Genomic DNA, 13,418 nt, shown 5'->3' on the forward strand with positions numbered 1-13,418 from the left:
GTGTTACAATATGGCTAAATGTATACATGTAGGAACAAAGAGTGTAGGTCATACTTGCACTATGGGGGACTCTATCCTGGTAAAAAGATGTGGAGGTTGTTGTGGATAATCAGCTGAACATGAGCTCCCAGTGTGATGCTGTGGCCAAAAGAGGTAATGACAGGTTTCAGAGTAAGTGAGCTGTAGCTCACGAAAGCTTATGCTCAAATAAATTGGTTAGTCTGGTGCCACAAGTACTCCTTTTCTTTTTGCAAGAGAGGTAATGTGATCCTGCAATGCATAAAAGGGAATTTTACCTCTGTATTTGGCACTGGTGTGACTGCTGCTGGAATATTGTGTCCAGTTGTGGTGTGCACATTTTAAAAAGGATGTTGATAAACTGGAGAGGGCTCACAGAAAAGCTATTGAGGATGATTAAAGAATTGGAAAGCATGCTTTATAGTGACTGAGCTCCTTGAGTCTGTCTATTTAGCTTAACAAAGAGAAGATATTTGATTACAGTTTAAGTACCTACATGTGAAACAAATATTTAATAATGGGCTCCAGTGGCTGGAAGTTGAAGGTAAACAAGTTCAGATTGCAAATAAAGCATACATTTTTAACAGTGATGGCAATTAACCATTAGAACAATTTACCAGAGGTCATGGTGGATTCTCCATCACTGGAATTATTAAATCAAGACTGGATATTTTTCTAAAAGATATGCTCAAGGAATTATGTTGGGAAGGTTCTGTGGCCTGTATTATACAGGGGTCAGAGTAGATGATCACAGTGGTCCCGTCTGGTCTTGGAATCTATGAATATTTAAGATCTAGTCTGCAAAATTATTTTTGAAACGAGGATTTAGTCCTGTAATGTTGTAAAGATCTAACTGTTTCACTCACACACAAAATACTCAGTGATTCTTAGTTCCACTTACTGTAAATTGTCAGTTTCTAGTTGGTCACAACCTGTGATGAAGTGAGAATGTTCTTAATGTTTTCTCTGAATACTGTGTGGGTGCCTCAGTTTCCCTAGGCATTTCTTAAGTATCTAGGTGGTGGGATAAGGATGTGTGATTGTTGCAGAGCCCCAGAGGGCCAGTGTGATGGTGTCTGCACAGAGAATGGCAGACACCCTGTCTCCTAGCAACTGATGGCCTGGGCCCCTCCTCTGCAAAGGTGCCGGAGAACAAAGAGATCAGGTGGTCTCCTGGCCCAGGAAAGAGACAAAGGCAAGAGGAGGGGCAGGAGAGTTTCAGTTTGGAGCTGGCTGGGGAAATGGAGGGAGGTGCAGATGGGGCTCTGAGCTCCCTGCCCCCCAAGGCAGACCTGACTGAGGGGTCCTGTTCTCTGTACCTACAGGCTCTGTTTTAGACCATGTTTCTGTCATCTAATAAACCTTCTGTTTTACTGGCTGACTGAGAGTCACGTCTGACTGCGGAGCTGGAGTGCAGGGCCCTTTGGCTTCCCCAGGAGCCCCGCCGGTGCGGACTCGCTGTGGGAAGCACATGGTGTAAACGGGGATGCTGAATGCTCTGAGGTCAGCCCCAGGAATGCCAAAGTTGTGTAAGCTTCTTACCCTGGAGACAGTCTGCTCACAGAGAGGAGGCATGCTTCCACAGAGTCCTGACTGGCTTCGTACAGAGTAGTTCCAGAGCATCGCCCGGTGACTCCGTGACACAACCCCATATTTTATTTTGTATTCTTAGTGTTTTTGCTAAATTGAACATTCTTGGCTATTAACTGCCATATTTACTGAAACATACTGTAAAACTTCTATTTTATGATTAAGCTATCATAAAAGAGAAGTTTTTCAGTTTATTGGTCAGCTAAAAAATCAGCAATTCTCATTTGGTTTTTGCTTGCTTAGGGTTATGAATTACCCAAATTCTAATTTAACTTTATATTGGGCCAACTTCTAGCAGAATTTTAGCTCTATCTTGGTAAATTCGTTTGTGTGAATTTGATGCTTAAAGATATAAGGGGGGAGGGATAGCTCAGTGGTTTGAGCATTGGCCTGCTAAACCCAGGGTTGTGAGTTCAATCCTTAAGAGGGCCATTTAGGGATCGGGGCAAAAATTGGGGATTGGTCCTGCTTCAAGCAGGAGGTTGGACTAGATGACCTCCTGAGGTCCCTTCCAACCCTGCTAGTCTATGATTCTATGATTAAGCTTATGGCCTTTGGTAGTGGGCAAGGGTGATGCATGTAGAAATTTGATACCTGTATACTAGGAAAACATGGTAGTGCATATCTATTCCAGTACTGGGTGTTTCCGCTGAGACTTATTGCTGATTTCCAATAGATTTACTCAAAATGTAGTACAGGAAACCACGGTCTGTCTATTTCTTGTACAGATTACAAGGAAAAAAAAAACTGGAAAGGGGGAGTAAATTGTCAGGGGCAAATACATAGTCAAGGTGGTAATTGACCATGTTAAATAATATAATTTCGTAGCCCCAGAGTTTAAGATGGGAAATGTTAGTGCCTGGATGAGTTTTTAACTGTAGCCTCTTGGTAATGCTTTGGAGGAGGAAATGGTAAGACTTGAATAGCAACTGGATGCATGAGGCAATGGAGAATAATCATGATTCCTAGTTTATGGGCTGGAGTGAAAGGGAGGATGCTGGTGGTAGTGGTGAAAGAGGAGAGTTAAGCTTGAGTTGATGGCAAGAGACGCAAGAGATGTCTTCATCCAGCCAAACCCATATATCAGCACTTTCCTGATAAGTCAGGAGTGAAAAGGTAGATTTGAGTAATTGAGGTCGAGATGGTGAATGCAGCTGTGAGAGTAGCTAGGATCTCCCAAAGAAAGAGTGTAAAAAGAGGAGTGGAAGGGTGAAAAGTAAGAGACTTATGGGACCTCCATGGATGGTATATGAGAAGGAGGATCTACTGAAAGGGCTGCTAAAGAAGTAGGAGGAGAAATAAGAGAGGATGTTGTTGCAGAAGCCTCAGTTGAATAAAATGTCAAGAAGCAGAAGATGAGGAGTAGGATGAGCCCTGAAATTTGGCCAGGTGAGGGTCAATATAGATCTTGGTGAAAGAGCAGCTTCATAGAATAGGAGGACAGAACATGGATTGGAGGGGATCCAGGGTGGAGGTGAAAGAGAAACTGGGAGAAGTATTTTATAATTGAAAGTACCTTGACCTAAACAGGAATATCAGGGATTATACCCACCATCCAGGCTTTTTTGTATATAGCCAAGGACAAATATACTTCACAGCACAACATACTTAATCTTGGGTCCTATTAAAAACACAACATTTGTCAGCATTTGAAAAGTTCTATATTTAAACATGTATATTCATAAACCAAGATAGTGTGGCCCACTGAATGGGGCACTGGACTGAGAGGCGTTTTAGGTTCTCTTCCAGCTCTGCTGTGTGACTTTGTGCAAGTCACTTCTCTCTGCCTATGTTTCCCCTCCCACCCCTTCTTGTCTTGTGTCCTTGGACTGTAATGTCTTTGGTGTCAGGACCATGTGGTTGTACAGCACTTATTGCAATGGGGGCCCCATTTGGTGGGATCCTTTTGGTGCTACTGTAATACAAATAACCACTTACAATGATTGTAGACAACACATTCAAGAGTTTGTAGCTGAAGGGATATGGGGCAGTTGGAGAAGTGTTTGGGGACCAGGGTTGGCTTTTTTTGAGGATAGCAAAAGGTGTAAAGCTTGTATTAGGAGAGCTCCAGAGCAGGGAGAGACGTGTTAAGGAGTGTGAGGACAAGGCCAAGAGAGTGGGAGGTAATAGAGTTGCTGGAGCAGGTGGAGAGCAAAGCCAGATCAAAACTGGGAAGGCTTTGCCAGTATAGCTGCTATATATACTCATTCATAAGCCAAATTTTTTTGGTAAAAAAGTGAAGCATCAAAAAGCGGGGGTTGGCTTGTCAACGGGTCTACACCAAAATTTGACGATTTTAAGCTCTATTGAATTGAATATCTAATACATTGTTATTGTAGATCAGGGGTCGGCAAACTTTGGCTCCCGGCCCATCAGGGTAAGCTGCTAGCAGGCCGGGATGTTTTGTTTACCTGGAGTGTCCGCAGGCACGGAGCCCCTCAGCTCTTAATGGCCGTGGTTTGCCGTTGCCAGCCAATGGGAGCTGGGGGAAGCGGTGCAGGCCGAGGGGCATGCTGGCAGAACAGCTATACCTCCATGCAGGGTCCTAATATCTGACGACCTGTCAAAATGCCATGGAAACTCCTTCACTTGTGACCTAACGCAGAGTTGAAGAAGGGTCTGAAAGCTAAAGACAGCCACATTAAGTTACTTTGTTGCCTGGCTGTGTTTGAGCATTAAGATTTTAAGGCTGAAATCCTGTGGTAGTGCTTTGGAGAATATTGGGCTAATGAAAATCCTTGAAAAATGAGCAGTTGATGGGGAAGAAGGTGTATATTTGATGGCTTCTTTGTTAAATTTTCAGAAATGATTTCAGTCGCCAGATGCTATGGGTGTTTAACCTGCCAATTGGAGCCAGCAGGTGTTGGCTTGGAGGGGTATGTGATGGAATTGAATCTAGTATTAGAAAGTCTAGTTGGAACAGCTGCATTCACTACCATTTGCCTCTGTCATGTATTATCTAGTTCTTAATTATTACTGTATCACTGAAGTATGTAAGATAACTGACTGAATATGCTAAATTTTTTTTTAAATTATTATAAAAATACTTGATCATTAGATAATGCCTTTTGGTAACTTGCTGCTTTGCATCATACATTGCATGTTTAGTAATTTTTTTTTTGTATTAAAAAAGTCAACATTTTATCAGTAAACAAATACTTTTTGTAAGGATAGTTGAGGGGTGGTGTAGAATTAAATACTGCTCTTAACAATTACTTGTATAAGGTTATATTTGTGGCTGCTCAGATAAACAACAAAATCTGGCTCATGGAACTCTACAATCTGGTCCACCATTGCCACTTTATATGACCTGCAAATGCAACCCAAGCACAATTCTTAGAAACTAGATTATAGCATGCATGGCTCATTCTCTGATTGAAGGGTTGCTTAAATGAATGTGCATGTTTGAGACTTTTGTATTGTACGCAATTCACTGAGAGATAATAAAAGTTTGCATTTTGTTCAAATTAGCTGTGCTGTCTGGATTGCAGGCAAATTGACCATGCAGCCCATGGTTGGGCAAAATTAGTTTTGTCCTAATCTGTTTGTCAGTGCAATATGATGTTAGACTAGAAACATTAAACTACATTTGAAAAACTTTGGTTCTTTTGTAGTGAAAATGTGCTTTTTGGAATGGGAAATCCTCTTCTTGATATTTGTGCAGTAGTGGACAAGGACTTCCTTGACAAGTAAGTATAAAGATATTTTCACATTAATTTCCTAAATATTGCTGATTAATTCTACAAATTTTAGAAAAGCAACATGGAATGGAGCACCTGCTGAACACAAGTGCTTAACTTTATCCTTTTTAGTATTGTGGTCTCATGCCAGAAGAGATCGCTAATGCATCATTGAATTGATTCTCCCAGCACCGTGGTGAGGCTTATTTCAGCCCTTGCTGACTGAGAACAATTACAGTGTCCTCTATCATATCTATTTACATATTTGATGGTAACTATCTGTTATCTAATATAGGCTGTACATCCTCTCTTCCCTTAACCTTAAAGTTTTTGTATTTTCCAAACTTTGTCACTTGTTGCTCCCCTCTGATTTCTTCATATTTACCTAAGCAGATAGCTACATGTACAATAAATATTTGTCTTTCTTCATATGATACCCCTGATATAATCCAGTATTGCATTTTCATGGATTTTTTTCCTCATCTCTTCGGGAACCAGTTCATATTTTAATGGATTTTTGTTTGGCCCGTTTCTTTAATTTTCTGGCTTGTGGTATTTAATGTAGTTCTGATGTGCTACTTAAGAGCAGAAACTGTTTAATCACATGGATTGTCCTCTTGACGGATTCTGCAGCCCTTACACAACTTCTCCAAACAGGCCTGCCACTTTACCACCAGTGCCACCACCTTTGTTCCATTGGTGGCATGAAGCTTCCTCGTGCTGTGAAGTAGCAGATGCAACTTCAGCTTTCCCATTGCCTGGCTTAGAAAGCTTCAGCTATTAATAGTGCTCCAGTCACCAAGCTGTCTCCCTGGATACTTCCACATAAATTCAGCTCCTTCCGTTTCTCGCTTCTATTGTGTTTCGTTTTTAGCGAGAAGTGAATGGGTTAGTCCTATCGTTCCAAGTAGTCACAATTTATTCTTGACTTCATGTTGTATAAATATGTTTAACATTCAGTGTTATCTCCATTCTTTCCCTTCGGTTGTTAATGGAAGTATTGGACTCAGAATCAGAGGAAGAAAAAGAACAATTACAGTTTTATCATTGACTTCTTATCCTCATCTAACTCACTCCTATTTCTCTTGCTTTCCTATGAAACTTTTCTGCCTGTTTTATACTTGTATTCATTTGCTCTGCTAAGATTAAAAACAAAAACAAATTATTCCTCTTAATGATAGAAAACAAACATGACAATATGTATTTAAAGCTTTTATATTTTAAAGGTAAGTTTGATAAGGAGCCTGAATGACATAACTTGGAGATAAGACTGCAAAGAATTGGAAGTGAATCACTCAAAGTATGAAATTTTTGAATTCTCCTAAAAGGGTTTCTGAAACTCTTATAAATGTTAAATAAATAAAACTTGCTGCATTCTTGTTTAGTGCAAGCAATAAAGTGTCCATTGTAATACTTGTAAAACCATTCAGAAAATCTTTCGGGTTTTTTGGTTTGTTTTTTTTTAAACCCTTTATTAAACTAAGACCATAAGAATTGTTTTGGGATATATGCCACAGCAGTGAAGTGATGGGAGAGCATTGTACTGGGGCTTGCTTTGGAAAAGCAACACTATTATAAGAGGTTGACTGAACTGCTCATTGGGTTGCAAGAGAACCTAGGGCTTGTCTAGGTGGTGTGTTAAAATTTACATCCCAGTTGTTGCAAACTAATGGGCACCAGCATGATTCTCACTAGCTGGCCCAGGTAATCCTTGCTATTCTTTGTTCTTCATTCATAATTACACTAGTTTCTTATCCAAATTAAGTCATAAGTTTGTAAACACAATCCCCAACCCAAATATTTGTCATCTTGAGCAAATAAGGCTTCATCAGTTCATGCAAACAGTAAATATTTTTAAACAGCGTTATCTAATCCAAATGATATTTTGTTATCTCCCGGGGGGGCTGACTCTTTAAGGGGAGTTGGAACTCAGCCTTACCCCGACTTTTTAAGCTACCTCCCAGCAGAGACTGATCAGCTGATTTGTAAAAGCAGAAAGAAGCCCAGCTGGGAAGATCCTGGGACAGTGGGGAAAGCTAGAGGAAGCAGGTTGGCTCCTATGGCAGGTCATGGAATATGGTAATTCTCAGGCAGGTGGCCTGTAAGAGTACTGGGGAAGAGCTGCCAGGAGTGAGGAGGGTCCAGCAGGAAGTCCCTGAGTCAAAAGAAGAGACAGGCTTGAAATGTGGAATTTGTTACCAGTTTTATACAGAAGGAAAAAATAAAGCTTGAATCTCTGAGAAAAGGCCTGAAATGGACTCTAAGTGTGGTTTTAATTCTTCCTTGGCTGGAGATATGAGCCAGCAACCTACAACAGGGGTGGGCAAACTTTTTGGCCCGAGGGCCACATCTGGGTGGGGAAATGGTATGCAGGGCTGGAGTGCGGGAGGGAGTGCAGGGTGTGGGAGGGGGGTGCTGTGTGCAGGAAGGGGCTCAGGGCAAGGGATTGGGGCAGAGGAGGGGTGTGGGGTATATGAGGGGGCTCAGGGCAGGGGATTGGGGTGCAGGGGGGGTGTGGAGTGCTGGAGTGGTTCAGGCTCCAGCCCGGCGCCACTTACCTAAAGCGGCTCCGGGGTGGTAGTGGCATGCATCGGGGCCAGGGCAGGCTCCCTGCATGCCAGCCCTGGCTCCATGCCACTCCGGGAAGCGTCTGGCACCAAGTGCCTGTACGGCACCTGGGGGTTGGGGGGGTCACAGGGCTCGGAGTACTGCCATTGCTGCGCCCTCAGGTACCTCCCCGAAGCTCCCATTGGCCACGGTTCCCCGTTCCTGGCCAATGGGAGCTGTGGGGGGTGGAGGGGGGACGGGACAGTGCCTGGAGGCAAGGGCAACGCATGGAGCCCTCTGCCCCTCCTCCCACAGGGGCTGCAGTGCGGGGCCCGCGGCGCAACAGGGGGAAGCCCTGAGGGGCCGTAGTTTGCCCACCCCGGCTTACAATGTAATTTTGTGTCTGGAGCTGTCTTCCTCTTTCTGTATGGTGTACAGAACGTAACAACAGTGCTCAGTAAAAAAGGGAAACTTTTTATTTATGGTTGGCCTAAAAGTTGCGGCCCTTCCTTTTTTGAAGGTGACTTAGATACAGAAAATCCGTTGTCTCTATAATTCCAAAGACAGGCTACTGGATCCCAAAAACACACCCTAGGATCACTTGATTTGGTCCAGGATCTGAGTATCTTAACTAGTAAAGCTTTTATTGTAACCTTTTGTTTTGAGTTGCATCCACTGTGCTAAACTAATTTTAATTAGTGACTAAGCAGACATCACTAAGGGTATGTATTCACTAGCAATGATAAAGCTTCGGCAGCGCTTTATCATGGCGCTGTAGTCGTGGCACCAGTCCTGGGGGAGAGAGCTCTCCCAGGGCTATATTTAAAAAAAACAAAAACCAAAAAAACACCAAAAAGAACCTCACCACCACGAGAGGAGTACTATCAGTGCTGGGAGTGCTGTCTACACTGCCACTTTACAGCACTGAAACTTGCAGTGCTTAGGGGTGGCTTTTTTTTTTTTTTCACACCCCTGAGTGAGAAAGTTGCAGCGCTGTAAAGTGGCAGTGTAGACAAAGCCTTAGTTACTGATACATTTTCAATCTACTGAATAATGAATGATGGAGTTTGGCACAAGCTTTATTTTCTGCTGGTAGAGGTTAAGGCTATTTTGTTGTATATGACTTTCAATAAGAGAATCCTTCAGCACCAGTGGCGCTGTAAACTTCAATAACATACATGCTAGAGTATAATTTAAAGCTGTCAAAACTAATTGCATGGTACAAGCCTGATTCTTGCCACTGGTGCATTAGCTGAACTCTGGTAGTAATAAATGATGTAGGACTTACAATAAGTTCTCTATAAAGGGATATATGGAAAATCAACCTCTGCTAAGATAAAGTTTTGCTTCCAGGGTATTAAATCTTTAAGGTCATCCTGAGGTTACTGAGTATTCATTCTGGGGAAGCTTGTATGTAACTGTATACGCTTTGAAGTCTGGATAGAATGTTCATGAATGTGAAATGCTCTGTCTTCTATTATTACCTTCCTCTTTACCACTGTTGTCTTAATTATTTTTATTTTTCAGAAATGGTGTGTCCAAATGTTTGCCTAGTAAATATACTATAGATAAATCTTTAAAATGCTACTACTTTCTTTTAATGCTGCATCAGATATGCTGATGTAACCATGTGTGATGGGGTATTCCAGACCCTGAGGCCCCCTGCTGGAGGCCTTGCAGCCCTACCACAGAGGAGGTGAGTCCTCCACGCAGCTGCTCTAGGCACCCTAGAATGCAGCCAGTCAGAAAGAGACTGCTTCCTTGCAGCCTCTCAGGGCCAAGCAAGCTTGTATAAAAGGAGCTGCAGGGACAGAGTACGTTCAGTCTGCTGGTAGGGACCAGGGGAGCAAGGAAGGTGCTCCTGGCTGGCTGCTGGGACTTGAGGAAGACCGGGGCTGTGGGGAAGTGGCCTACGGATGCAGTTAATTAAAGGGATGTTCCATGTGACTGCTACTTAGAGGATGCCCCCCAAATAGCCACTAGGGAAGTGGCTAAGCCCTGAGCAAGGGAGTTTAAACAGGCCCAGGGAAGGGCTGTATATGGAATTGTTACCCTGAGCCTTGGTCTACACTAGGAGTTGAGGTCGAATTTAGCAGCGTTAAATCGATTTAACCCTGCACCTGTCCACACGACGAAGCCCTTTTTTTCAACTTAAAGGGCTCTTAAAAAAACAAAAAAACTCCACCCCTGACAAGGAGATTAGTGCTGAAATTGGCCTTGCCAGGTCGAATTTGGGGTACTGTGGACGCAATTAGACAGTATTGGCCTCCGGGAGCTATCCTACAGTGCTCCATTGTGACCGCTCTGGACAGCACTCTCAACTCAGATGCACTGGCCAGGTAGACAGGAAAAGAACCACGAACTTTTGAATCTCATTTCCTGTTTGGCCAGCGTGGCAAGCTGCAGGTGACCATGCAGAGCTCATCAGCAGAGGTGACCATGATGGAGTCTCAGAATCGCAAAAGAGCTCCAGCATGGACCGAACGGGAGGTATGGGATCTGATCGCTGTATGGGGAGAGGAATCGGTGCTATCAGAACTACGTTCCAGTTTTCGAAATGCCAAAACATTTGTCAAAATCTCCCAGGGCATGAAGGACAGAGGCCATAACAGGGACCCGAAGCAGTGCCGCGTGAAACTTAAGGAGCTGAGGCAAGCCTACCAGAAAACCAGAGAGGTGAACGGCCGCTCCGGGTCAGAGCCCAAAGCATGCCGCTTCTATGATGAGCTGCATGCCATTTTAGGGGATTCAGCCACCACGACCCCAGCCGTGTTGTCTCACTCCTTCAATGGAGATGGAGGCAACATGGAAGCAGGTTTTGGGGACGAGGAAGATGATAGCTCACAGCAAGCAAATGGAGAAACGGGTTTCCCGACAGCTAGGAACGGTTTCTCACCCTGGACCTGGAGCCAGTACCCCCTGAACCCACCCAAGGCTGCCTCCTGGACCCGCCAGGCGGAGAGGACCTCTGGTGAGTGTACCTTTTTAAAATACTATACATGGTTTAAAAGCAAGCATGTTTAATGATTAATTTGCCCTGGCATTCGTGGCTCTCCTGGATGTACTCCCAAAGCCTTTGCAAAAGGTTTCTGGGTAGGGCAGCCTTATTCCGTCCACCATGGTAGGACACTTTACCACTCCAGGCCAGTAGCACGTACTCGGGAGTCATTGTAGAACAAAGCATTGCAGTATATGTTTGCTGGTGTTCAAACAACATCCATTCTTTATCTCTCTGTGTTATCATCAGGAGAGTGATATCATTCATGATCACCTGGTTGAAATAGGGTGCTTTTCTTAAGGGGACATTCAGAGGTGCCCATTCCTGCTGGGCTGTTTGCCTGTAGCTGAACAGAAATGTTCCCTGCTGTTAGCCACGGTGAGGGATGAGGGGCTAGCCACGCGGTGGGGGGAGGAAAATGCGACCTTGGAACGAAAGCACATGTGCTATGTATGTAATGTTAACAGCAAGGTTTACCGTGAAAGAGTGTACCCATTGTTCTATAAAATGTGTGCTTTTAAATACCACTGTCCCTTTTTTTCCCTTCCACCAGCTGCATGTGTTTCAAGGATCACAGGATCTTCTCCTTCCCAGAGGCTAGCGAAGATTAGAAGGCAAAAAAAATGCACTCGCGATGAAATGTTCTTTGAGCTTATGCTGTCGTCCCACACTGACAGAGCACAGACGAATGCTTGGAGGCAGACAATGTCAGAGTGCAGGAAAGCACAAAATGACAGGGAGGAGAGGTGGCAGGCTGACGGGAGGGCTGAAGCTGAAAGGTGGCTGGAGCGTGATGAGAGGAGGCAGGATTCAATGCTGAGGCTGCTGGAGGATCAAACTAATATGCTGCAGTGTATGGTTGAGCTGCAGGAAAGGCAGCAGGAGCACAGACCGCCGCTACAGCCCCTGTGTAACCAACCACCCTCCTCCCCAAGTTCCATAGCCTCCTCACCCAGACGCCCAAGAACGTGGTTGGGGGGGCCTCCAGCCACTCCACCCCAGAGGATTGCCCAAGCAACGGAAGGCTGGCATTCAATAAGTTTTAAAGTTTAAAACTTGTCCTTCCCTCCTCCACCACCCCTCCTGGGCTACCTTGGTAGTTATCCCCCTATTTGTGAGATGAATTAATAAAGAATGCATGAATGTGAAGCAACAATGACTTTATTGCCTCTGCAAGTGGTGATCGAAGGGAGGAGGGGAGGGTGGTTAGCTTACAGGGAAGTAGAGTGAACCAAGGACGGGGGGTTTCATCAAGGAGAAACAAACAGAACTTTCACACCGTAGCCTGGCCAGTCATGAAACTGGTTTTCAAAGCTTCTCTGATGTGCACTGCGCCTTCCTGTGCTCTTCTAACAGCCCTGGTGTCTGGCTGCGCGTAACCAGCAGCCAGGCAATTTGCCTGAACCTCCCACCCCACCATAAACGTCTCCCCCTTACTCTCACAGACATTGTGGAGCGCACAGCAAGCAGTAATAACAGTGGGAATATTGGTTTTGCTGAGGTCTAAGCGAGTCAGTAAACTGTGCCAGCGTGCTTTTAAATATCCAAATGCACATTCTACCACCATTCTGCACTTGCTCAGCCTGTAGTTGAACAGCTCCTGACTACTGTCCAGGCTGCCTGTGTATGGCTTCATGAGCCATGGCATTAAGGGGTAGGCTGGGTCCCCAAGGATAACTGTAGGCATTTCAACATCCCCAACGGTTATTTTCTGGTCTGGGAAGAAAGTCCCTTCTTGCAGCTTTTGAAACAGACCAGAGTTCCTGAAGATGCAAGCGTCATATACCTTTCCCGGCCATCCCATGTTGATGTTGGTGAAATGTCCCTTGTGATCCACCAGAGCTTGCAGCACTATTGAAAAGTACCCCTTTTGGTTTATTTACTCGCTGACTTGGTGCTCTGGTGCCAAGATAGGGATATGGGTTCCGTCTATGGCCCCACCACAGTTAGGGAATCCCATTGCAGCAAAGCCATCCACTATGACCTGCACATTTCGCAGGGTCACTACCCTTGATATCAGCAGATCTTTGATTGCGTTGGCTACTTGCATCACAGCAGCCCCCACAGTAGATTTGCCCACTCCAAATTGATTCCCGACTGATCGGTAGCTGTCTGGCGTAGCAAGCTTCCACAGGGCTATTGCCACTCGCTTCTCAACTGTGAGGGCTGCTCTCATCTTGGTATTCTTGCATGTCAGGGCAGGGGAAAGCAAGTCACAAAGTTCCATGAAAGTGCCCTTACTCATGCGAAAGTTTCGCAGCCCCTGGGAATCGTCCCAGACCCGCAACACTATGCGGTCCCACCAGTCTGTGCTTGTTTCCCGAGCCCAGAATCGGCGTTCCACCGCATGAACCTGCTCCATTAGCACCATGATGCCCACATTGCCAGGGCCCGTGCTTTGAGAGAAGTCTGTGTCCATGTCCTCATCACTCTCGTCACAGCACTGATGTTGCCTACTCTCCTGGTTTCGCTTTGCCAGCTTCTGGTGCTGCATATACTGCTGAATAATGTGTGTGGTGTTTAATGTGCTCCTAATTGCCAAAGTGATCTGAGCGGGCTCCATGCTTGCCGTGGTATGGTGTCTG

At 44.8% G+C, this 13,418-nt stretch overlaps 1 protein-coding gene across 5 annotated transcripts in view; it reads left to right on the forward strand.

The window, feature by feature from the left end:
- Positions 1-13,418, forward strand: part of ADK (adenosine kinase) — a 568,464-nt gene that overhangs the window by 25,956 nt on the left and 529,090 nt on the right. For 3 of the 5 annotated variants that reach the window (XM_074958637.1, XM_074958633.1, XM_074958634.1), the window contains exon 2: positions 5,223-5,297. The exons of the other annotated variants lie outside the window; for them this stretch is intronic. In XM_074958637.1, the coding sequence (XP_074814738.1) occupies positions 5,223-5,297 (75 nt within the window). The remainder of the gene's footprint in view (positions 1-5,222; positions 5,298-13,418) is intronic. 5 annotated transcript variants of the gene reach the window in all.

This window comes from Natator depressus, chromosome 7, assembly GCF_965152275.1.
Source record: "Natator depressus isolate rNatDep1 chromosome 7, rNatDep2.hap1, whole genome shotgun sequence".
Classification (NCBI taxonomy): Eukaryota; Metazoa; Chordata; order Testudines; family Cheloniidae; genus Natator; species Natator depressus.